The 27,837-nt window shown below is 35.7% G+C and overlaps 1 protein-coding gene across 1 annotated transcript in view; it reads left to right on the forward strand.

Annotated features, from left to right (window-relative positions):
• The window catches only part of LOC144450648 (protein Smaug homolog 1-like), a 60,900-nt gene that overhangs the window by 28,068 nt on the left and 4,995 nt on the right, over positions 1-27,837 (forward strand). The window contains exons 2-7 of the mRNA XM_078141297.1: positions 9,229-9,834; positions 11,443-11,712; positions 19,823-19,932; positions 23,882-23,968; positions 26,278-26,611; positions 27,015-27,213. Coding sequence (XP_077997423.1) covers positions 9,229-9,834; positions 11,443-11,712; positions 19,823-19,932; positions 23,882-23,968; positions 26,278-26,611; positions 27,015-27,213 — 1,606 coding nt within the window. The remainder of the gene's footprint in view (positions 1-9,228; positions 9,835-11,442; positions 11,713-19,822; positions 19,933-23,881; positions 23,969-26,277; positions 26,612-27,014; positions 27,214-27,837) is intronic.

The raw sequence follows: 27,837 nt of genomic DNA on the forward strand, positions 1-27,837 counted from the left end.
CATAATGTGTGTTATTAGAGTTACAGAATCTTTGTGCCAAGATGACCCTAGATGACCATTCGACCCCCAGGACAATCCAGCACAGCATGAGTTATTTGTTATTGTTTTGTTTGTTTTTTGACAGGAAGTGTTATTAACATGTCTGGCCAAGAGGTCAAAGTTCAAAATGACGGGGCTACAGACAGATCATATATGGTCATTCACATGGCAGACTACACTTTATTTTAGTTGTAGCTCCAGTCCTGAGATTGAGAAGGGGAATGTCTTGTAAACATAATAGTTATGAATATGTATAGGTTCCGCAGAAATAGTCTGAAAGATGCAGTCATTGGTCCACCTATGTAACCACTCACTACCCATAAAGTAGAAGCAAGGACTGGATATTTCAGGCTATCACAAAAATGATTTGAATTATATGTAATCTAAGGAGTGATGGTGATTGAATTTTTTCTCCCAAACAGTTTCTTCCTGTGGAATATTTCCTTGGCTTTAGACATTTTTAGATTTGATAGACATTTCTCTTTCCCTCTTCATAATTGACTCATTTGTTGTTTTTTCTATGTTCACATTAATTTTTCGTATGCATCTGATATGCATCTAGGTACTTTAGTTTGTATTTTTTTATTTCTATTGCCAAAATGTTGATGACAATTAATGTTGATGACAATTTGTATGTGAGCAGCCAGTAACTTACATTTGTACTTCTGTCAAGCTCTGAATGTGCCAATCCCAGAATTATGACAAATGTAAATAATGAACAAATGTCATCATATTCAGACAAGTATTGTTCACATTTGATCCCAAAGTGTAGAAAAAATAAATGGATTGATATATAATCCAGTGAAATCTGAATTTTATGTAATGATGTTACACTATGAGTCCGCAGATTACAAATACTCACCTGTGGCTCACATTTGAATTAGTCCACAAAATCGTATTCGGAGCATTATGACATACAATTTATATTTATTTCATGTGATTTATACAGTAAGTGTACAAGAATAGGACAATTCACATTTGAATTATATTTTTGACAGTTTTGAATTACCTGTTGCTCTAAACATTAGATGAAGATTTCAGAGCGAATTTCACCAGCCTCCTCTCATAGGGGTTGGCCGATGTGTGAGGGCGCCCCGTCACTGCGCACCTTACAGACTAAGCGAATGCATGTATGATCTTAAAATTGGGGGAATGTTTTTTAGTGGTTAATCATAAAATGTCATGGGAGACATTCAAGTAAAATATCCATATACTTACAAAATGAGATCAAAATAGCACATTACCGTAATAGGATTACTGCCCAAATTAGGGAAACTAGAAAACAATATCTTCACACTTTCTTTATCATCTCCCCTGAGATTTCACAGTTAATACCATGATTAATATGTGAAGTGGACATTTGAAATGAACAATAACTGTCGCAGAATGGCTGCTCTGAGTGATATATTGTACAACTATCTTGTATAGATCAGGGTGCTAATTCCTTATGATTTGTGCTGTATGTAGTATACTTCTAAAGGTAATATATATTACTATTAGGTGGAGAAAATCTGTCACTGACTTTCATGTGAAATGTATCCCAGTAATGATTTTATTTTGTAACTGAAATGAGATGTAATACATACTGAGAGACCCAAATAAATTGACATCTACATTTAGCTGAAAATGCATAATTTGATACTGTAACACTAACAGTATATTATATTAAATGTATATCATTCATAATTTATATCATACAAGTTACCAACTTAGGATTATATCACATCACTTGCTATTCTAAGCGAAGCGATGACTTGTTAACTCGCAGTAGGTATATAACTGGAACTTTTCAGTTCCCGAAAGGGGACTATTACAATGGGTCTATCCGTGTGTGCATCTGTCCATCAGTAATACATAATTTCCCAGACAAGCAGTATCCAATTTCTTTCAAACCTGGCACAAAGATGATGTATATATGAAGGGGACCTTGTTTTTCTAATTTTTGTCATATTTGACGTACATATGCATGTGTGTGTGTGTGTGTGTGTATGTGTGTATACATGTATGTATGTGTATGTGTAAATACATGTATGTATGTATGTATGTATGTGTATATATGTACATGTGTGTGTGTGTGTATGTATGTATGTATGTATGTATGTATGTATGTATGTATGTATGTATGTATGTATGTATGTATGTATGTATGTATGCCTATATCCATCCAACAGATTTATTTTGTTAAAAAAATTGAGTGATCTGTACATGTACCTCTTTCACTTATGTTTACTCATGGACAACAAGCCAGTGTACACAGTACAATGGCATTAATAACTAGTTGAGTGAGAAATCAGAATGATTGAAGCATAAGGTGCTTCATATATAAAGGTTATGTATTTTTCAACCAGTAAATATAAAAAATCAAGGAGTAGTTACATCTATTACTGTTGCTATTCCATGCATGGTTATTCATCAGTGATTGTACTGTGTTTGGTATTATCATTTGACTGGGAAATGAGGGGAGGGCAAATGCAACATGAGAGAAAGATTTAATGAGACATCGTGTGTCCCTTCGGGCAGTTCATATTATGCCTGTATTTAGAATACTGGTCAGGCTCATTGAATTAGATGTGCTGGCTATCTAGTTACCCCACCTAGAGATATACATGTAAGTTCTCCCAACTGTGCTTCTATCAAAACAAAACAGGGAAAGGAAAAAAGTGAACAGAAATTTTAAACCGCTAACATATGGTTATCACAAAAGTTAGCTTGTAAATGCACTGACATGGTTTCTGGCCATGCTTGTCAACATAACGTGGATAAATTACAATGTATAAAGAATTGTATGGAAATTGGCATTTATGAGGATTTTTAAAACCACAATGAAATCTACGTCGGTTTTTGCCACCTTAAATCTTCAAAATTAGGCATACTATAGGAGATGCTTTTTGTCCATTGTTACAGGTGGCGTAAGAAAAGGCTAATCAAAATATGCAATTGAATTTGAATTTCTTCCATTTAAACTGAAATTTTATCCACTCTGATGGATAAACTATCCCAGAGACTGGGTTGTCTGGCTAGACATAGTGGCATATCTGTGCCTCTGGTGAATGATATCAACAAGGCAGAGAGCCAAGTCTCTGGACTAGGGGGATAAGCTATAATAATAAACTATGACAAAGAAGCAAATGTAAATATTGTTCCACTATACATATGATCATTTGCATGTAACTCTTTTGATAAATAACAATTATATCATAGTCAGAAAGATCTGTGTTGCTGTAGTGGTGCCACTGCATATATGTAATGAGACACGTGATGTGATGGTTGAAACAGGAGGATTTGAAATATCTATAAATTTACCTTTTGACCACTGCAAATTCTGGTTATATATTACCAATGAATCTTGGCTCAGAGATCTCTTTAGATACAGTGTAGAGTTGTATGTGTTACCATGGTTTCTTTAAAAATAGGAATTAATTTCCCAAACCTATATATTCTCTTATTATGCAAATGTCCCACACTAGCTTTCCTTTCCTGAGAAAACACTGGAAGATGTCCTCCTAGAATGTTAAAACATCTAGAATAGTTCACATTTCTGTTTGACCTTAACAAATTAATCTCCACCATAGTAAAATATTCAGATACACACATGGGAATGCCTATTGGGCTTTGACAGGTCAAATAAGACGTAAGATTAATGGAAAATTTGTAAATTGCAATATCAAATTCATAATCAGTTCTGGTGACTAACACCGATCCATTCCAGTAATATGTTTGAAGTCATGCAATAAGCAACATTTTGCTAAAAACGTGCTGAACAGGGTTAAGAAGTGATGGATGATAGGCAAAACTGTCACATGCTTGATTAATGTTAAAATTGATAAAAGACAAATTCCTGGTGTCTGCATCTTAACCAAAGTAGACAAGTGTGACCCCTATATCCAAAAACCATTTATGACTGTCTTGACTACATATGTTCAGTAACCCATAGATTTTGATGCAATGTTTCCATGTACTTTGCAATGTGTTTCTCATCACACCTGGGTGTTATTTCAGGTCTGTTGTATAATTTGCAGACACTTCTATTGGCCATGTAGTGGTCAATATTTAAATATTAAGGAATGTGGTCATTTACCACCTGTCAAGAGGTACATGTCTTTTAAATGACAGGAAATGCATATCCTGTCTTTATGTACTTTTAGGGGTTCACACTGGACTAGCCTGTTGACCCTGAGGTGACTCTAATCTTAAGCCAATGTGACAAAACAAATGTGAAACATTAAGTTGACCATCAGTTGTGTTAAGATAGAGCAGGTGCAGGAGGATAGTGTAGGACTGACATCAATTGAAACAGAAAGTTACAATTAATTACGTCAGTGGTTTCTAGTTTCCTAGCTAAGGGTTCGAAAGGATAGTGAACCTTGTCAACGTTGAGGTTACTGCTAAATGATTGGAACAAATAGAGGCTATGCTTCTTATACTAGGATGATTTTGGTCTGTGATTTATATGGACACTGAGTCAAATACAAAATACAATGTGGATGGGACCCAAAATCCAGTTTATCAATTTTACGACTTAATACAAGTTACATTGTCTATGTTGCCTGAGAGTCGAAACTCACATTTGTAGTCTCAACATAGGAGTTGTTTCAATGTGTATAAAATAAACATGTCACATTTTCATATCATGTATAATTCTTGTTTGACATTCTGTCAAATTGTACCATTTATTGATGTTTTTGGAAATGGTCATTAATCGGTCTGAGTTTTTCAAAGCTTTTTACCAGGTTTTGCCATCAAAGTGATCAATCAAAAATATGGAGAGGGGTGTGAATCATACATTGACCAACCCAAGCACCTTTATGAGAGTTTCACACGCAATACGTAAATATGCAGTTTGTGTTTGTAATGATAATTTCAGTGGTAGATATTGCAGAATTTACCTGGGGCATACCTTCAAGTTCATTATCATAATGTCAGTTAGGATTTACATAATATGCATATTTCAAGTTACATTTGCATAAGTTTTGTGTTTCTTGTTACACAAGATAAACATAAGCTGTATTTCTCTTCTTGCATTTAGATTAATTAAACTGGATGATTTGTATGTGGTATACATTTCCTGTTAGAGTTTAGGTTAAATTCTGTAATTACATGTACTACCATACATGTGTCTCATCACAGTTCAGGTCAGCCTGTCCTGAATTCTTCACAGTAAACACATCTTACAAGATGTTTTGAGTACGGAAGTGTGTGTTAATGATTTCCTGAAGACATATACTAGCTCATGATAAAAACAACATGCATAGGTTCTCATGCAGAATTAATTCTCCTTTGAATCAAGGCCATCATTTTTAAAACCTAGATACTGGAGATGATGTAGACTATGTGGTATCAATGATTATGAGCAGTCAGCCCTTTCCAACTGAACCGAAACATTATTTCCATTACAAGAAACACAGAAACAGATGAATCATCCATTCCAACATTCCATCCTGTCTCTAAGCACCTAGCTGGGAGAAATCTGGACCACCTTTTATTGATGCTCACAATATCAGCATTCAACATGTTCTATACTCCCTCAATATGTAGTGATTTGACATCGACTACAGCCCTACAAGAGTCCGATAAACCACCTGTCACTTCTTATGCCCGTACCAGTATTTTAATTTTGGCCTGTACATATGAAATAGTTATTTCTGGCATATGTGTCGTTTACTATGAGGGCATTATGAGTCATCAAACCACTTTAAGGGGAATATCAAAAAAATTGGATATGAAATTATGTATGATCTTTCAAATGTCTATCCCCAAACAGTGTATTGTCAGATGTAAGCTTCAATTTAAAACTTTGACCATGGCCTTGATCATCAGGGTCAATTATCAAAATCAAGCTATTACTTGCATATGGCAGACACTTTGTGTCATTTATGTGTGACCAATATTTTATAGGCACAGATGATAAAGAACATGGGAAATGCACACATACATTAATTCTGCTGCTTATATAATTTATTTTTTTGATTGAATGACAGCCATATTTTGTGTAAAAATCAATGATTTGTACTACAGCTCCTTTCAAATGTTGTAAAAAAGGTGATAGAGAACATAGGAAATGCGTCATGGTATCATGTTGCTGCTTAGTCTCGCTTCTTACTGAATCATGGCCATATGTCACATGGTGGAAAATTAAGCCACCATTTGTTCAATATTTCAACAACAAAAAACCAAAAACCCCAGGTATTTAATTCAAATATCTCTCCATATATCAGGTGTGACCTTTCATTAGTATTTGAATACTTGACCATGACCTTTACCTTTGAGTCAACATTTCTAGTCACCGAAGTAAAGTATTTGAGGGGTATTGTTTGTTATTTTGACTTTAGACATCCATCCCCCTGTGTCATTCTTTCCTTCATCTCCTGATGATATTCTGGGTTTGGTGACACTCACGAGGCGTTGAGTGCGAGGTGTTCTACTTGTAGGTATTCACCCATGAGGTGAAATTTGCATATATGGCATGAAAATAATGACCAGGATGGTGTGAATTAAGTCATTATTTGCAGTATATGTGCAAATTTCACCTCCTGGGTGTATAGCTACAACTTGTACAAGCAGAATTCCAAGAAGGTGTAAGCAAACCCCATTGTAATATGTTAACCAATCAAATGATGCATATTATGGCAAGCATATTACAATGTATAATAAGGAAGTACGTGTTTTTGATGTTTGAAGATTTTGGAGTGGGATGCCACACATTTCTATTATTGGATATGTGACAGTAACATCCAATATTGTGACATTTGTCAAGATAAAACAAATAAGGCATGTGATGACTCCTGCTAATGCAGCAATCTTGTTATACTAGTATATCATCACAAGGGATGTTTCAATGTGTTGTCATGCATGCATGAATGTAATGTCACTATATCACAAAATACCCCAGGAGAAGTAAAACTAGTGTGTAATGAACATTACAGTATCCTGAAGTTCAAGCCAAAATCAAACAGCATTGTCATTTGAAATTGCAACACCTTTTTAATACAACAAGGTAACAAATCCATTAATTCTAAACACCAAATGGATGTTTCTGTTTCCAACTCTCATGACACTGAGATTTAATGAAATGTTTCACTGATGGATGTTGTTTGGGGAAGGAGGCCCTCAGAGAACAGACTTGCCTTTCATAGTGTATGTATAAATTGTGATGTATTCACACTGGTGTACAAGGTTGAGATGGTCATTTTAGTGACTGGAAAAAGTGATTTACCAGAGATTATATATGCCATTCACTTCTGAGAAGATCTTGTATTGCCTGTATATGACACATGAATTTGTGCAGGTAGAACTTCCTGTTGTAAAAGTATGTCATGTTCATCTAACTTTTTAAAATTCATCTTTTCACATTATGAATGGAATAGCCATTGTATTGTATTGTTGTGAAAATAGAAATTTGAATTATGTCTTTAAAACATATTAATCATAATTAGAGAGAGAGGTTTAATTTTTTCCTGATATTTGTATCCTCTTTTATAAAAAATGTACACCAAAATGGTCTCCATTTCGCTGCGTTGGAATTTCATTTTGGGAAACTCCACTAGTGAAAAGGTACAATAGAAATGGTTGTAAAAGGGTACAAATAACCAAAAACCAACAACCATATACCTATCAACATGTAAAGACAGATCCAAATATACAAGTTGTAGTTGTCTATATAGATTTCTAGTAAATGAGCATAGAAACAGCTGTTTACAGTCGCCTATGTCCTCATTTATTGCCAGATAAATGTCATCTTAATATTAATGATCAAATATATGTAAACATCATTTGATATTTTGATAGCAATATTAGGATGAATTATTATCCCAACTATATCTATTGATTTTCTCAGTCTGCTATGATCTGAGTCCTATGTCTTGGATAGCCATGGGAAAACTCTGGTTTTCCACTGTGGGAGCTTAATATCATTTTGTCTCTAAACAAGACAAAATGGTATAGTTTTTGTTCCAAGGCATATGTATTAATGATGCGATTATGAATTATAGAGGAGCAGGGAATGTGAATTCAGTTGGATTATTACAGTAGTTCAAATTAAATTCGCCTAGGGGTAATCATTTACCTATTGTATATGTGATGAGAAACAAAATGGAGAGGGTTGTATCTTTGTGGAGCTAGTATTAATATGGACATGTACTATGTCCCATTTATAATTTGTAATTACTGTACTCAAGATCCATCTGAAACAAAAGATTGATTGTTGTACATATCTACAGTATGGTATCGTACTTGTCCAGATATAAGCCTCTGCTCAAGTAAAAGCCCCTGTACACTTCCGTATATTTATAGTATAAAAAGGCTGTCAATATCTACATTGATCATCCCAATAACAGAGTTCCTTGCCCTTGTCCCATTACGTTGATCCAGAGATGGGAGGGGAAGTTTTTCTACGATTATTATTACAATTTGGAATTATGAAAAATCTAAAGAATTCCATGTCAGAACTTGATCTGCCATAAATTATAGGAAGTTTAAAAGATTATAAAGAGATATGAAGTATTTGAATAGGTATGCCAGTGGTCTATTATGTTCAAAGTGAAGTAAGGAGAAGTTTTTGAATGAAATGATCGAATCATATTTTACAGGATATTGTCTGATAATCACTAGAGTCCTGTCTGTACTGGTCTTCTATTCTCATTGGTAAAATTGTCACAAACAGAGGGTTATGCTAGGAGTTAATTTACATATCAATGTATGTTATTGTAATGCAAATACACAATGTGCAGGTTTATGTCAGATCCTATAAATGGGCAAAGTAGAACACTCTGCTCAAGAGAGTCGTATGAAATTGCAGCCTCTTTTAATAAAAAAGTCAACTTAAAGTTCTGTCGTCATCAGATAATAATGTCCAAGAAAAGTGCAAACATGATGTGTAGCATTGCAATCATTATGCAAGCTGTTACCTATCCCAAGTACTGCTAACATGTTGAACTTGATGTATTTGCATAATGTAAGGGTCTCTCATGAATCATGTCAATTTTTGTCTTTTCTGTTTGAGCATGGTAGCCTGTGGTATACATGTGTGAATCAGACAACTGCTATAAAATTGTTGTACATGTAGTTTATCAGTCAAGTTATATCAGTTTATTTATCTATTACTAGACTACTGATTCATATATAAAGAGATTGAATCTTGATTTGATTTGTTGGATTTTTAATCTTGTGTGATTTATTTTGTTGTATTTTCAGGTTATATCAGCAGTTTGTGCAATGAAAGTAAAGAGAATGCTGTTGCCCAGCTGCTCGGACACCTGCCATTACTTCATCCTGGTAACACTGAGGCCAAAAACAAATACTTAGAGCTGATTCCTAAAATACTGCGCCACTCTATAGAGAATGTGATCCACTTAGAAGAGAGTAGACAGCTACTATCCTATTCTGTCATCCATCCAGCATTGAATAATGAAGAACGGAGTTCACTCACGCAGTGGCTTACGCATCTTGACGATTGTACAAGCAGTTACAATGCCTACCACCCCCAGCTGAGGAACTTGGCATCAGATCCAACTGCTGGGGGCTCCCTCCCCCCAGGACTACAAGGAAACAGTTATGAACATAACAACTTCCAGCAACATTACATGCAGGGAGGCAAACTGAACGGCTGGAATTCTTCAAATATATTTGGTGATTCTGGCATTGTGTCCAATGAGAACACAGAACAGACAATTACTTTGGTGCCCGGCCATCGGATCAGTGGGGAGAACGATGGAACCATGAGGACACATCCACCAGTACAACTCACTTTGTCTGCCCCACCTGCTATGAACATGTCTACACAACTCACAAATCAAGGAGGTAAGTTACTATTAAAGGTTACTAAATGATATAATAATACAGTCCATGAAATGCTAAGTTAAAATTGCCATATTTTTGGTTTGTAATTGATAAAACAACTTTGGCAAGTCTGTGCTTGCAACTTAATAAATAAACTGCGAAAAAAACTAAAAATGTGTAAAAAGTTTGCTATTGTACATACAGGAAGAGATTTGTAAATAACTTTGGTAAACATATATATAGTGTAATCACAAGTAAATGCAAGTAATCAATGATTTGTGAAGGGTGACATTTCAATATATTGGGAAGCAACAGGCACATGTTTACCTTGCTGCTCATCCTGATGAATCAACAAAATGTTTATACATGTATATGTGCATTACATCAGCAAGCCATAAATTTCTCACTTAAAGTATAATATTATGTAGAAAACCTACACACTGATCGATATCGCCAGTGAAATAGCAACCATACACTCTACCAAAATGTCAGTTCCAAGATCCCTATACAATTGAGCAGAAGCAGTTTGCGTAAACCAATTGATGACAAAAAGAAAGAGATGCAACTCATAAATTAGGTTTTGAAACAGAATGGTTTTACCACCTGGGCCAGGTCAAGCCAGCACACCACCAAACACACAAGAAACAACAGAATTATCAACCAACATTAGCTTCACAGCAAATGTTTCATCATGTTACCTTACATCAAGGGCACCAATGAAAGAATCAGAAACACGCTTTACAGCAAAGGCATTCATACATAGTTCAAAAGCAGCAACACATAAAGAGACAAACTCAAAGACAGGAAAGAAAACAAGGAAGACGTCATCTACCAAATATCTTGCTCGATACCAGGGTGCAGTGCCTTCTTTAATAGGGGAGACCTGCAGGCCCCTAAAAGAGTGATTTGAGGAACATTTCACATCCCTGGTTACTCAACACCTCTCAGCAAATTTGGATCATTCTGTCAGACCCAGTTAGACACTGAAGAAGAACAAGTGATTTGTTTGAAACATGTCTCTTTCACTATCAAAAGTGGAAGAAGAGAACTTGTGTATGAAAAATTTGATTTGTTGTTTGTCAGACACTCAAAAAATGTTTGTTACTATTAAAAGTGTTTTAAGAATATGAAGATATTTAATATTCAGGTGCCATTTGGATATGACAGATAAGTGACCATTGTAAGAAGTAATTGTGACCTCTGGAAATTTCAGAAAAAAGCCGCAATCTCATTTTAAGGGAATCATGGGAATGGACAGTCACCATGCATTTTTTGGTGAGGAATACTGTAAAAAAACAATTGTGTCCAGCACTGTTTTGTGAAATATTTATTTATTAGCATTGTCACAAGTTACAAAATGTCAACCTTGATCAATAAAGGTGGCAGTTTGAACAAGAATTATTCTCGTCAATCTGAATAAGGAATACACAATACACGTACTCATGTCTTGTTAGCATATGTTGAAATAACCAATTGATCTATTAATAAACCAACAACAACAAGCTGATGGTAACAAACATGAACAGTCAAAAGTTTTGAAAATTGCATGTGAACGGTTTTCTTTTATTGAGATAGTGGATATCAGAAAATTTTATGATAGTTGAATGTGTATTTCAATTTCGTTTTCAGGTTCCACTGGAAATTCCCTGGCTCCTCCAGCTCGCAATAAACGAAGCAACTCGCTCACCCCACCTACATCACAACAACAGACAGGTATCCCAATTGATACTTGGGTATCAGCTGAAGATATCCACATTAGAGGACAGAACATGACGAATGAACACGCCCCACTCTCACCACAAAGCAGCATCAATTCAACGGGAAGTAGTGGGGAAACGACAACCGAAGATGGTGGCATACTCAGAAATACATTTCTTGAGGAAGCAAGTGGTATGAAAGGTAAAGGGTATAGAATTACATACTGATGACTCCCCAAATTAGTATAACTGAAATATTTGTACATAATGTGTATGAACTCATTTATGTTGGTGAACTTGTTGAAACACATGTATGATGACTAAGTACTCAAACCCTGTCAGTATCCCCCAAAAAGTTAGAATTTGTTGCCAAATGAGTAAAAGTTTCATTTGTTTACATTTAAAGTGACATCAAATCAGTGCCCACAGTACATAGTCAGTGAATCACAGTTTAACTCTTGTAGCTAATCAGACAGATTGAACTGTGTCATGTAAAGGTTTGGTTAGTTTACAGCAGACAAAAATTAATCATGAAAAGTTACACCTACTTTTATACACGTCATAAAAGTTTAATGTGAAGCAATGCTTTGATAAAAACAGTTGTAACTTATTCAGTGTATTTTCAATCATAAACCACATGTTTTGATGATACCCTTGAGAACATAGAAATCCAAGGTGCCAGCTGCCACACGTCCTGAAAAGAGAGACAAGGAATGTTTTGTTCATTTATATTCCTACCCTCGTATTTCATGAGTCACCAATAGTAGTACTGTGTAAAAATAGATGACCCTTCATCCCAGATGGCCTCAATTTACCCTTTCCTAACAGACAACGACCTCAGAATCACACAATACATGATTTTGTAGGTCAGTATGAAATTTGAGCAGGATGTTGCAATATTTGTCAAAGTCCAGGTTTTATTTTGTTTTTATTTTGTACGTCTGTGTAGTCAAAACATCCATATTTTCATGCCAAACGGAATCAACAGGAGAAATAATTAGCTTCATTGTGGTTTGTGGGAAATAATCAGATAATTTGATCGAAATACTAGTACCCTGTTGTGCAGTTCATTAAATGTGTGAATGCTTCAGAAGTTATGTTTTGGCTTTCCGGATGCTTTCCCAGCCGAAGATTAGAGAACAGAACATGATGAATAAACACACCCCATTGTTGCCACAAAAGCAGCATCACTTCAGTGGGAACGGAACATAACAAATGAACATGCCCCAATGTTGCCACAAAATGACGTCACTTCAACGGGAAATAATGAGGAGACTAGCTTCCTGCCGATCATCAGCAAATAGTTTTTGTTTACACAAGATAATATGCATTGTGATTGGATGACCTCTTGTAGACTGAGTTGTGATTGGTCAGAAAGAAAGTGGGAAATCGTGCTGATTTGCTGAGCTTTGTGTATAGTTTGAATTGTGGTTAGATAGAAAGACATTCAGAATCTAGGTATTACAGTGATTTATAGAGCTACATACATGTATCGTCTTAGTTGTGATTGGTAAGGAAGGCATTAGAAATTGCTGTGATTGGTAGAGCTTTGTGTAGACTTGGTTGTGATTGGTCAGGAGGTCTTGGAACGGGAATCACTGATTGGTAGAGCTTTGTGTAGACTTAGTTGTGTTTGGTCCCAAGGCCTTGGAAAGGGAATCACTGTGATTAGTAAAACTTTGTGTAGACTTATTTATGATTGGTCAGGAAGACATTAGACATCACTGTGATTAGTCGAGCTATGTGTAGACTTAGCTGTGGGTGATTAGAAAGACATTAGAAATCACTCAGTGGCAGAGCTGTGTATAGACTGATTTGTTATTGGTCAAATAAGCATAGGTAATGATTGGTTGACAGGTTTGTAATCATCATCAGACAGAAGAAATTAAGTTAAAATGACTAGAATAGCTTTGTTTCACAAGATATGTTGATTGTCATTGAAAGTTTGCAGTGTATACAAAATTTTGACTGAACATAGAACCTAGATGTAACTTTGTGGTTGATCTACCAGGATGTTGACTCGTGGGAATATCAAAGTAATATGATAGCCAGGTAGACTTATAACAGAATAAGATTAGAGATTGTCAATCTGAGATGAGCTTTACAGAGATCAGTGTCATCCTACTATTCCTAGGATAGTCTAGGCACTTGTTTTATATCAATAATACATGTACTCAGAAAGCTGTGTATATATACGCACTTGCTGAGGAAACAATACTGAGGGTCATTAACAATTGCAAAACTTTGATGTTTGGGTCCAGGGTTTTGGTATGGAGGAAAATTGTGATTGAGGCCAAAAAAAAAAAAAATAGTGGGTTTCCGATAACCTGGCCAACCATACTATATTATATGTAGTTTAAGCCCCAAACCCTTAAAAAAAATTTTGCATGCAAAAAGGTAAAATGGTAACAATTTACTGGTATTTCCATGTACACCTTCATGACTTTGCCTTATGAGTGGTCACTTTTTAAAAAATTCATATTCCAGAGAGACCAGGTCTTTTTAGACTATAACAGTAGTCTGTTCATCTGTTATTTTAAAATCAAATGAAACATGAGTTGACAATTTCAAATTGTTCATTTTATGAATGATAAATCTTTAATTAGAGGTGATTTCGATTTTTGACTGAGAATGAAATACTGAATTGCATATAAGTGAGAGAGACTGGCTTGTGGTCCAAGAATTCAGGAGTGTTGATTTCAAGTGACTCACACCAAGCCAAAAACCTCATATATGGAATTAAACAATGTAGTTGTTCAGATAGCATAGTATGAGTAAGGATAATAGTCAATAGTACAGATTACCAAACAGTCCAGATAATCAAATATTTCAGATAACCAAATAATTCAGGTATCCTTAGGGAACCCAAATAGTTCAAATAAACAAACACTTTAAATATATATATATATATATATATATATATATATATATATATATATATATATATATATATATATATATATATATATATATATATATATATATATATATATATATATATATATATATATATAACCAAAAAATAGAGATTATCAAACAGTTCAGGTAATCAAACTTTTTAGATACGTAAAATACACATTAAACCAAACATTACATGAACAAACTACAGCAGTTGCTATTTCATTTTCAGAACAAGTCAATAATTCCAGGAAACAAACCTGAATCCTGCTCTAGGAAATTGATCTAGCTATCCCATAATCATTTGTTGTGTCATTCATACATTCAACAAGTGCTAAGAGCTTTCATCAAATGTATTGGGAGTTCAATAGGAACTAGGAGGGCGAAATAATTGATAGTTTATGGTTACTTGACAAACAAGTCTTGATTTACGTCATTGAGTCTAGCCACGACTGTGAAAGATACAGAAGTCGTCAGTATTGTATCACACAACAGGCCTCGAAATTCGTTTTTTTCCCCACCTGCCCATTGGGCAGGTGGTTGAAAATTTTACCTGCCCAACCAAAATTTTACCTGCCCAATTCACCTTTCACTAATTTTGTTACTAGTCCTTTAGATCAAGTCTTCTACGGTAAATACCACTATTGAGCCACCTGTCTAATGCCCTGATCGCAACATAGCCTCACTCTCTGGCCCATCCAATACAATACGTAGTATAGTAATGCATCTAATGAGTCGATACTCAGTGAACTGCGCCAATCGTTCTCTTCTCTTTTCAACCATTTATATTCTTTCTCCCATTCTTCACGGAATTTTCGCTTTCTTTTCCTTTCATCCTGCTTCCAAAACGTTGTCGATTTGCTATCTCCGTCATCATCTTTGTGTCTCTTTCGATGTACTTGGTATTGCCACTAAATTATCACTCTCCATACGCAACTTCCCAGCTTTCTCGCCGTCACCACCCTCACTTTCTTTTCTTTCTTGCTTCTTCTTCTTTTAATTTGGAGTATCATTGTTTGAAGACTTCGTAAATCCAAACTTTAATAAGCTCATGTTTATTCAACAGCTTTCATTTAATAGTATACGTAACGTCACTTCGAGGTCAGGGCCCGCAGAGGTAAATACTACTTCATCAACACATGACATGGCTGGTCACATGAGTGAAACACATGGTTGCTATTGATATGCAAATCAAACCAATACGTACCTATGACGCGAATGTCCATATATGGAGAGGTTGAAAGGTCATTGCATTCTGTCATTAGGCAATGCGGAAATGAAGAAACTTAGGTTTGATCGAAACAAGCTAAGTTACAAGAGACAAATCGACAAAAAATAAAACCCCAAAACGATTGCGATAACAATTATTAACCAAATTAGAATAAGCAGTTTATAATAAAGTATTCAAAAAAAAAGCGCCGGCCCAACTGGGCAGGTGTGCATAAATTTTACCGGCCCAGCACCACTTTTCACCTGCCCTGGGCCGCTGGGCCGGCGGGAATTTCGAGCCCTGCACAATGATAACCATTGATACCAAATGTTTTTTGATGTGTTATTGGACAAGCTGAAGTGTTTTGAGAACACATAACAGAGAGGGTAGAGCTGATAAAATTTGCGTAGAGATTTTCAATTTTGGTTGGAAACCTGTGGTAAAACATCTTGGTAGATGAATTCGATGCAAGATAATCTGATCAATCAATCAATCAATGGGGGAATGGTAATTTTGGTCAAAGAGTGCAAACTTAGGTCATTGCTTAGAAATAAATAACAAGGTATACAAACAACCTAGAATGTTGTTTGTTTGCTTTGGAATCATAGTTTGTGGCAGTTCCAAACTCACAGTGTAGATAATTTACCTAGTAAATTTCTGCTAAATCACTAGGACTTCTTTAACTGTTCATGTGTATGATCAATGATGTGGACACAAATGTTCTGTTATCCATATACTACTAGTGTTACTACATCAAGCAGATTCTGTAGTCACAGAAACACGATAAACCCAATGAAATTGACCATGTCAAGTGAGCCCTGAGAACCAATGGTTACCCAGAATGAATATTCAGTGTCCCCAAGAAGAAGGACAAAAATAAAGACAGCGACAAGCAAAGGAAAGTCAACATCAATGTAATCATCCCACACATGTCAACGGCTCATCAGTGATGTTACAAATTGTTGTCAAATTGCATGGAGTTAATATGTACTACCAACGATTCAACTTCATGAGGGTAACTCCTGACAAATGTCAAAGACAAACTAACAACTGAAGCAGAGGTGACTTGGGTAATATGGCTTGGGCAAAGACTACAATGTGGTCATATGAAAAGTCTACATCATTGAATTGTATACAGGGATGAGGGAATGGAAATACTGATAGTATACAACTCCCTCCTGTGGTCATATGAAAAGTCTACATCATTGAATTATATACAGGGATGAGGGGATGGAAATACTGGTAGTATACAACTCCCTCCTGTGGTCATATGAGAAGTCTACATCATTGAATTATATACAGGGATGAGGGGATGGAAATGACTGGTGGTATACAACTCCCTCCTGTGGTCATATGAGAAGTCTACATCATTGAATTATATACAGGGATGAGGGGATGGAAATACTGGTAGTATACAACTCCCTCCTGTGGTCATATGAGAAGTCTACATCATTGAATTATATACAGGGATGAGGGGATGGAAATACTGGTAGTATACAACTCCCTCCTGTGGTCATATGAGAAGTCTACATCATTGAATTATATACAGGGATGAGGGGATGGAAATGACTGGTGGTATACAACTCCCTCCTGTGGTCATATGAGAAGTCTACATCATTGAATTATATACAGGGATGAGGGGATGGAAATGACTGGTGGTATACAACTCCCTCCTGTGGTCATATGAGAAGTCTATGTCATTGAATTATATACAGGGATGAGGGGATGGAAATACTGGTAGTATACAACTCCCTCCTGTGGTCATATGAGAAGTCTACATCATTGAATTATATACAGGGATGAGGGGATGGAAATACTGGTAGTATACAACTCCCTCCTGTGGTCATATGAGAAGTCTACATCATTAAATTGTATACAGGGATGAGGGGATGGAAATGACTGGTGGTATACAACTCCCTCCTGTGGTCATTTGAGAAGTCTACATCATTGAATTATATACAGGGATGAGGGGATGGAAATGACTGGTGGTATACAACTCCCTCCTGTGGTCATTTGAGAAGTCTACATCATTGAATTATATACAGGGATGAGGGGATGGAAATGACTGGTGGTATACAACTCCCTCCTGTGGTCATTTGAGAAGTCTACATCATTGAATTATATACAGGGATGAGGGGATGGAAATGACTGGTGGTATACAACTCCCTCCTGTGGTCATATGAGAAGTCTACATCATTGAATTATATACAGGGATGAGGGGATGGAAATGACTGGTGGTATACAACTCCCTCCTGTGGTCATATGAGAAGTCTACATCATTGAATTATATACAGGGATGAGGGGATGGAAATGACTGGTGGTATACAACTCCCTCCTGTGGTCATATGAGAAGTCTACATCATTGAATTATATACAGGGATGAGGGGATGGAAATGACTGGTGGTATACAACTCCCTCCTGTGGTCATATGAGAAGTCTACGTCATTGAATTATATACAGGGATGAGGGGATGGAAATGACTGGTGGTATACAACTCCCTCCTGTGGTCATATGAGAAGTCTACGTCATTGAATTATATACAGGGATGAGGGGATGGAAATACTGGTAGTATACAACTCCCTCCTGTGGTCATATGAGAAGTCTACATCATTGAATTATATACAGGGATGAGGGGATGGAAATGACTGGTGGTATACAATACCCTCCTGTGGTCATATGAAAAGTCTATGTCATTGAATTGTATACAATAACAGCTGGAGAGGCAGAGTGATGTAGCCAAAATATACTTGGCAAATTATCTATGCTCTTAGGTCGGAACGACTACAAATATATGTACACAATGTACAATTGTGCTATAGTGCCATTGGTTTATAAGCCGTTGGTTATTATAAATTCTTCACATTTCCTCATCTGTTGTTAAAAAGTTAATTTTGTGAAGTCCATCTTCTCAATGAGAAATGATATCTTTCAGAACTCTGATATTTCATAAAAGTGTATTTTTCAAAATAAGTTTACTGATAACTGATAGCAGATTCAGGCTATCACTCTATAGTCTGAAGTAGAAAAGAAAAAGTGAAGAAAGGGAAGTTTTCAAACTGTTTATGTGATATTGGAGACCTGTGTCTCTGAAATAATCATTTGAAGTGTCCTCAGACTGACACTGCAGTCCAAGTCATAAAAATTGCAGGATGTCGGCGTCTTATCACATCTTTTACCCCTGGAAGACATTTCCAAATGTCACTTTTACTGGGATAATAGGGGTATACCTGTGTTCTTCCAAGAAAATGGGATTTTGTTAATGTCTGTAGAAAGATATTGAGTTACATATAGATCTAGTTAGGTTCAGATAACATCCGGCTTTATGGGTAGCCAGTCAATACAGTAGAATTAAAAATTTATACAGCCTGCATATCATGTCATTTTTGTCAGTGTTTGCAATGGATACCCCAGACAAGACAGGGTTATAATGTTGCAAAGACTACAATTTTCTGAAGTCTGTACTCGTGTTACATACACACATTATATGCATCATTTTCAATCAATTTCGTGTCAATCTTGTGAATTTATACAAAACTGATAAAACCATGACCGTTTGACATACTGGTATTTCACCAAACCCTCAGTATGTGTATCTTGTATTTGTAATGTGTTGTTTTTGTTGTTGGGGTTTTTTTTGCCTTGAGTCATGGCAACTATGGTTTGATCAATACATTTGAAAAACTCAGTTATTTTGCCCTTTTGCACACACTCAACTGCCTATGTAGACTGGGAAAGTCCTGATTTTGGTTATTAGCTCTGCTGTCGGCGACAGCTGAGTGGAGCTTAAAGGTTGGGTTGATTCTCCGTCATTCGTCTGTCAACTTTTTTTTCCATCATTCGTTCGTCAATTCTGACCGATAGGTCACTTGTTTACTTATACACACCTGTCCAGTCATGATTCTGGTAAAAACCGTGTTTCAAAATCACACAAAATTTTGTTTTCATGCAAGATTTCAGTCTTTTGTGTGCAAATCAATGAACTACATCACAAATGAAGTGCCAGTCTACTACCGATGTTTCAGGCTATCAACTTGGATTTGCCCCAATAGAGATTTTAGTACATAAAATACAACTATAGTCTGTATTCTATATATTGACTTCTAAGTTACAGACTATGTCACTGTAAACCCAATGGACAGTGTAGATATGCTCTCTGAGGTGATTTGCATGATTTTCATACTTGTTACCCTTATTTCTGTTGTAGATGTACCAGCATGGCTGAAAAGTTTACGACTTCATAAGTACTCAGCACTCTTCCAACAAATGACATATGAAGAAATGATGAGTCTGACTGAAGAAAAGTTGGAAGCCAAGGTAATCTTTTGTTCCTTATTCAGTCATTTTGGTCATAATCTTAAAACTGTAGAGGTGTTCATAATTTCTTATGCCTTTTTGTTTCTTCCGTCATCATCTATTTGTTAATTTGTTGCCTGTCTGTCTGTCCGTCCGTCCGTCCATCTCTCTCTCTCTCTCTCTCTCTCTCTCTCTCTCTCTCTCTCTCTCTCTCTCTCTCTCTCTCTCTCTCTCTCTCTCTCTCTCTCTCTCTCTCTCTCTCTCTCTCTCTCTCTCTCTCTCTCTCTCTCTCTCTCTCTCTCTCTCTCTCTCTCTCTCTCTCTCTCTCTCTCTCTGTGTCTTTCTCTCTCTCTCTCTCTGTCTCTCTCTCTCTCTGTCTCTCTCTCTCTATCTCTCTCTCTCTGTCTTTCTCTCTCTCTCTCTCTCTCTGTCTGTCTGTCTGTCTCTCTCTCTCTCTGTCTGTCTGTCTCTCTCTCTCTCTCTCTGTCTCTCTCTCTCTCTCTTTCTCTCTCTATGGCTGTCCATCCAATTATCATCCTTTGTCAATTTGTCAGGATCCACTGGTCAAGCCATCTATCTTTCTGCCATTTGCTTCTCAGTTGACAAATCCATGTGTCCATCTGACTGTCAAGTCTATCTGACCAGCAATTTATCTACCATTGTACGTGTTTGTATGTCAACCTAAGTGCCAAGAACACAGCAATAATATTTCCACAACAAAACAATCTCAAATCATGTCTCTGCATAAACCATTTTATTGGCCTAATAACTATTTACATAGGATCCTGTTTATTAGTAACTGGTGGTTAGATAGATGTACTTTGTAAATGTATAAATGTTTTATATAATATAGATACAAGATATAAAATTACTTGTCTGGTTGTTGTAGTATAACATTGTTAATTACCATCAAATGGCCATGGCGTACCATGGTCATATTATAATAAAGACCTTTTCAGGAAGATATTTTTGAACAAAAATGTCACACATTACAATTCAATTTAAAAGTGGTTGTAATTTTGTTTTCTATTTTGAATGTAATTTTGTCTCCTAATAGCCTTTGTTGAAGGATGGATTGTCAACCTGGCATGCATTCTCTCCACACAATGTATAAACTCAGTCATTCAAATTTATAACTTTTCATGAATATCATGTATAGAAGCTGATTGGCTATATAAGTCACGTGATGGCAGCCATAGTTTCCTCATTTGTAGAAGTTACCTTAAAGGAGAACACCACTCCCAGAAATAATATGGGTTCTTGAGAGTCATTTGATGATTTTACATCATTCGAAATTACTTGCGATTTCAAAACAACATCAAGTTGATCTTGTGCATTTATACCATTTTATAGGGTATCTTTGCTAAGGGATATTGCATCATGGGAGTCAGCAGAAATAATGCATTCATTGGTTAAACACTGAATATTCATGAGTACAAAAATGCTATACATCTCAGTGTAAAATAAAAGCTGTCATGAATATTCAGTGTTCAACCATTGAATAATCCATTTCTGCTAACTCCCATGATATCCAAAGATACCTTATAAAGACACAAGATCAACTTGGTGTTTCTCTGAAATCGCAAGTAATTGTATGTGATGTAAAATCGTGAAATGACTCTCCAGAGCCCATAGTTTATGAAAATGTCTCTACTTCTTGGAGTGATGTTCCTCATAAATTAGAATACAAGGAGAAGAAAGATACCTTGAAATGTCCAAAAGTAACAATATCATGAAGTTCTTCTAATTTCCAATTCTTTATGGCAAGTAAACTTTGCTGTCAAGCCCACACATGCCAGTTCTTTTTGTCTTTCAGTAATATTTCCAATAACCTAAAAAACAGTTGGGGTTTATGATTAATGTGCAATAGATTTTAAAACGAAGAAATCAATCACTACTCTAAAAATTCCTCTATCTGACATAATACTGTGTATTAAAGTTTATCATGACCATCAAATCAGACCTATCAAAATGCACAATATAAAATGATAGTCTATAGTCTATTTATAGTAAAAATGATACATTATTTTCAAAATTATGTAGAGGTGAAAATATATCAGTTTATTGCAGGATGTCATGAAATACATGTTATGTCATATTGTGTTGACTGACCCTCGTTCAAAGGAGTGAAATAAACACAAATTTTCTGTCAGACTGTCACTGCAGTGGTCAGGCCATCAGTTTAGCTATGAATTTTCCTCCTGCACACTTGCTGCGTTGCAGTAGAATTATCAACATTTTGTGTTAATATTTACACATTTAAAAACAAAAGGATAGCAATACTATCTCTTCATTCTTTGAAATCTCGTTTAAAAAATGTTTGTGAGATATTAAGATATATATTAAATAAATGTACATTTTCTGTTTAATCGAAGTGGTGTCATTTTTTATGACAACTATGGCTGATAAGAGAGGATGCCTTAAAGCTCAAATTAGGACATAAAATGTCATGAAGATATAAACTAGTACATTAAGTTGAAGCAATGTCAGGGGACAATTTTCATCTTCATTTGTATGTGTATTGAACTTTAGTTGTGATCACGAATAAAGGTCATAAAAGTCAAAACAGTTTGACATTCTATAAAACATTTTCAGGATAATTTGCCATATTGGTTGATTAATTCCTGAAATCAGTGTGTACAACAGGTAGAAATAAGTAGCTATGGGAGAGCTCAAGGCAATCATTTACTTAGCACTTATTATAGTAGAGTAAGTCGTCGTGACACTCGTTGGCAAGTTGTTTGTGTGTAGGGAGTACCGGTAAGTCATCGTGACACTCGTTGCAAGTTGTTTGTGTGTAGGGAGTAAGTCGTCGTGACACCTATAGTGTGTTGGGAGTATGTCTTCGTGACTAGCTCTGCAAAGTCGTTGCTATGTATAGGAAATCTCTTGATTTGATGTACTGAGATTTCATACAACACATGGAGTCAAATTTCAATGATTTCCCATATATTTAAGGTTGATAGCAAAGAGATCCACTGTTCTATTTGATTCAGTATCTTGATTTACATGTAAAAATAACAAGACCTTAAAAAAAAATTGTGTGGTTCCGATTACACTCAATTTTGTAATAGTAGGTAGCTGGATTTTTAATTTTATTTTTTTTATTTTTTTTTTATGTGCAAGTGTCTAGTTCAGGTAGTTCTGTTTTCCATTATTTTCCATATGGTCTCTGTGTTATTGTTTTCTTCCCATCAAATGTACAGCCATTACAAATTGCAAGAACAGTTTTATATTGTGTTTTTAAGTTGATGTCAGTTTCCACATACACTGTTTCTCGCAAGACTTCATAATTTTCACGATTTTATTATTTTTTTCTCAAATCCTTTTTTAAAAAAAGGTTTAGGGTCGGCAGTGAAAAACTAGGTGGGGTCGGGTAACTGGAACCGAACAACTTTTTTTAGGCCAAATAAATACTGAAAGAAGTCTTTTTATGAAGTGTTCACAATCAAAACAATGTGTTGATGATGATGAGACTAAATGCATTATTCAATACTCCTCTACATTTACTCTGATGTACTGAATACAGAAATCAAGTCAAAGCTAACTTTATTGCCTGATAGTTATCTGAATCAATGTATAAATAAAGTTAGAGTAGCAGAATTCCTGCAAATACACTGGATGTTAACCCATCCCATACTGTGTGGTCAGTGAGGTAGGGTGATTGATATAACAGAATTCAGTCTACAGATACATCAGGTATCCACCCATCCTACCCTGTGTGGTCAGTGAGGCAACTGATGACCCTTGCACTTTCTACCAAAGGATTACAATGGCCTCTAGAATGTCCCTACTTCCATCTCTTCGTATACAAAATTGTAGATTGTAATTTGTTGCAAATATTCATTTTATTCATTCTTTTTTTTTGAAAAATGTTCTTTGTTTAAGAGTTAATATCCATATTAAGTCTTTGACTTTCTGTATCTGTCTCAAACCTATCATAACTGTATGTTAAAATTTCCATTCACAGAATGTAACCAAGGGTGCTCGGAATAAGATCATCCTGAGCATCAGGAAACTAACAGAAAGACAACAAACTTTAAGGGAACTTGAGAAGGTAATTGTTTCATCTCTGCATTTCTTTAAACATAAGAACTTTATCGATGTTTTTTTGAAATGTGAGGGCTGGTTTTCTGCTAGCCTGCCAACTGCATTTTCACTGCTGCCACAGAGTTGTCCATTGTAGGTGTGCACTAGACTAACAATTGAATAAGCCTTGCAGTACAGTGACTGTGGAACAGTGTTGTGCAAAAGTCCAACAATAAATCTACAAAAACAGTACTGAAATGTGTAACTGTTGAATCTATACCTGTGTTGCTTTGTCTGTCATCATAAAGGTGTTACCATGAAATGTTGCTGATAAAGAAATTTAAATGAATGTGTCATTTGATAAAATAAATCTTATAGTAAATTTCTTAAAATTGAGAGAGATTACAAATGCTACTATTGATTTTATGACCGAGATAAATCAAATTTTAGAATTTCAGTCAATATTTGGGTATGATCCCATGATTTCTTGAGAGAAATAAATTAGAAATGGCAGACATTGTAGGTCAACAAATTTAGCATGCCATGATTTGAAATCAAAGTCGTACGACACAAAAGAACACTTCCAGAGATATTAGCAGGACACCTGCCTCTTAGCACACAATACCCCAAGCTCTCCCTTAAAAAACAAGATGACAGCTAAGTGTGTTATTATTTGGTGGACCAGATGCTGTTCACATTTAGTTCATATACAAATCACTCTGAATAGGTGTTTGGCAAGGTCAGCGTACTATAATATTGAGTAGCGTGTATTCACATGTAAATTATGTTTGACTTCCTTATACTCCAAGGACAGATTTCCCTGAAATCTTGTTTTCTGGAAGTATAACTACAATACTAACAAGCATGGATGTGTGTTTTAGTAACATAGCCAACAAATACATGTACACAAATGTTGAAGGGATGTAATGTTTTGGTAAATTAAGCTGTGTGAGAATGTAGTTTCGCGGCCATTCAACTTTCTGCTTTATTTCCAACTCAGTGGGGTACCGTTATTTTCAATGAAAATTTCATCTATTCAGCATGCATAACAGCGTGATGAAAGAAAGAAATCTTGTTTAATATAATGGTTTTCACTTGTTTTGTTTTTTAATAGCACTAGGAAGAATGGGCATTATACAGTGTACACTAACTTCTCCATTTTCTTGGTTATTGCTATTTTTATTGGAGGGGCGTCATTTATTTCTTTGTTAGAGGCAAGCGTGACATTCATTTCAAAAGGAATTGATCAAACATTGTTTCTCCATCTTTAGGGAAATGGGAAAAAAAAGAGCATTAGGCATAATATTCTTTCTGTATTATAGTTACAGGTTTTTCCCAACCAAATAAAAATATGTGATTTAGAAGTTGTGAGTTTTGTAGCATGTTTTCCATTATTATGAGAAATATGAAGTTGACAAAAGTACAGTTGAAAAAATTCAACCCAAGGCAGCTCAGTTTGTCATGAGAAACTACATAAGGGAAGCCAGCATATCAGATATGTTAAGAAAGTTATAATGGCCATGCCTTGAAAAGCACAGGGCAGTGAACAGACTAACTTTCATGTATAAAGCTACAAATAATCTGATTGCTTTTCAAAATGATAAACTACCAGAATCATCATCACATTCTACTAGTACTAGGCTAAGTGTACCTGGTTCTTCCCTCATCCCTATCATCCCGAAAAACTATTATAAATATTCAAGAATGGAATCTAAAATCCATCTAAAAAACAAAGACAATAGACAGTTTGAAAATCTGCCCTCACCAGCATTGATATCACCGATCTCATACTTGATTGTGCTCACCTGAATACTGGTGAGATCTATAAAGATGCTGCCTCTGGTATGCCTGTATGTTGATAATCTTTGTTGGATATGTATACAGTGTAGAAGTAGAGAGATGTTAGTAGTTGCATTTATCATAGTTTGTGGTACATTAGTAAAAAAAAAAAGATTGATACATGATGCCTGTAGTACAATATGGAACTGTACACCATATGAATCAGGAAGGTGTGTATGCTTTTTACAAACGTAAAGGATTTTGGGTATAATATAAGGTAGCTTTGTTCAGTAGAATTGGAAAGTGTGTGTGTGTGTGTGTGTGTGTGTGTGTGTGTGTGTGTGTGTGTGTGTGTGTGTGTGTGTGTGTGTGTGTGTGTGTGATGAATGGATGCCAGACAGAAAGGAAAAATATGGGAAGAGATTTTTTTTTATCTTTTCATTTCATATTTTATGTGAGAAGGATAATTTCCAGTGGTTATTGGTCCTGTACCATTACTTAGAAGCATGCAAAAGTTTATTTCAATAACTTGTGTGTTTTGATTTGTTTTAACTCTAGGAAATAATGGAGTGTAATAGTCCAAGCACATTGAGAAATGCACTGAGTGAACTGAAAGCTGTTTTGATGACGCCGATGAAACTACAGAATAACCAGATAGAAAACAGTGAGAACATCTCACACACTGCCAGCACTAGTAATAGTATAACCACCAACACATTAACAACGATCACGGTGACCAGTAGCTCTGGTAGTCCACTCTCCATGACAGTACAGGGTAGTCCTAATATACTTCAGTCACCTACACTGCCAAATGATCTCATAGAACAGAGTTCAGTGCCAACTGTTGAAGAAGGTGACATTCCTGGTCAGTTTACAAGAGTCATGGGTAAAAGTAAGTATCACTATGGGTATAGTCAATGTGAATGGTATTGAAGCATTGTACTTTCTTGTATGTTTTTTCTCAGGGTGTTAGATGTGGCTCCTACTCTTACACTGCTGTGTGTACATTGGGTACAAGGTCAAGTCCTTATGTCATGTCTGGCTTGAAATGCATTGTCATACCTACTACCTACATTTAACAATGCACTTTTTTGTGCATTGAGTTACTTTGTACATGTAACAATACTGTGTATTGCCCCAAGTGTGCACTGAGTTACTTTGTACATGTAACAATACTGTGTATTGCCCCAAGTGTGCACTGAGTTACTTTGTACATGTAACAATACTGTGTATTGTCCTGACAGTGTGTACCTAGCTGTTTTGTACGTGTAACAATACTATTTATTGCCCCACAGTGTGTACCCAGCTACTAGTGTCTCGCCATGATGAGGAAAATCTGAACATGTATATACAACTGATAGATAAAGCCCTGAACAATGAATCATTCAATGAAACACAGAAGAAGAGGTTGATGTCATGGAAACAACAGTGTCAAAAAGTGTACAGAATGCATCCTAGACGACTTTCTCTTGATAATAGTAAACAGAGAGGAGGGTAGGTACAATCCATAGGATTAATGTCAGAAGTGAGAAATGTATAAGGTGAAATTATGGAAAGTGCTTATTTCCATAGTATGTATTCTTTACTTAGAGTTTGTCTTTAATTGTTGAAGAATATCCCTTGTACCATCATTGCTTTCCCTAAAATCTAAAAAATTTCAGTCTCAAAAACAAAATTATTTTTCAATTGTTGTCACTTCTATATTAACTGAAAATTTACCTAGTTATTATCATGCCAGTCAGCCACACATCTGGATCATGTAAAATATGAACATTTGACATTTGGCAGAGTACTTTAAAGTACACTTGGTTGAGTTGACAGACATACATTGTCATACCTGCAGTAAGCTGGCGTCTCAATTTCTGCAACTTGAGACTGAAGTGTAAAGATTCATAGGCTGAGTAAGAGTTGAGAAATTTACTGAGATTATTCTCGTGAGGGATGGATTACTGTTTCTTAGTATATCCAGGAAGAGTGTTGCCTATAAAAACAGACCTAGGTAACTAACTGACTTAATACTCGCCTTGCAGCCATTTTCAAAAGAATTTAGTGTACCTCTACATGTGGAAAAGTGAAGGCTGTAAATTCACGTGGCAGTACATGAAGCAGACAACAAAA

Source organism: Glandiceps talaboti, chromosome 2 (genome assembly GCF_964340395.1).
Source record: "Glandiceps talaboti chromosome 2, keGlaTala1.1, whole genome shotgun sequence".
In the NCBI taxonomy this organism is placed as follows: Eukaryota; Metazoa; Hemichordata; class Enteropneusta; family Spengelidae; genus Glandiceps; species Glandiceps talaboti.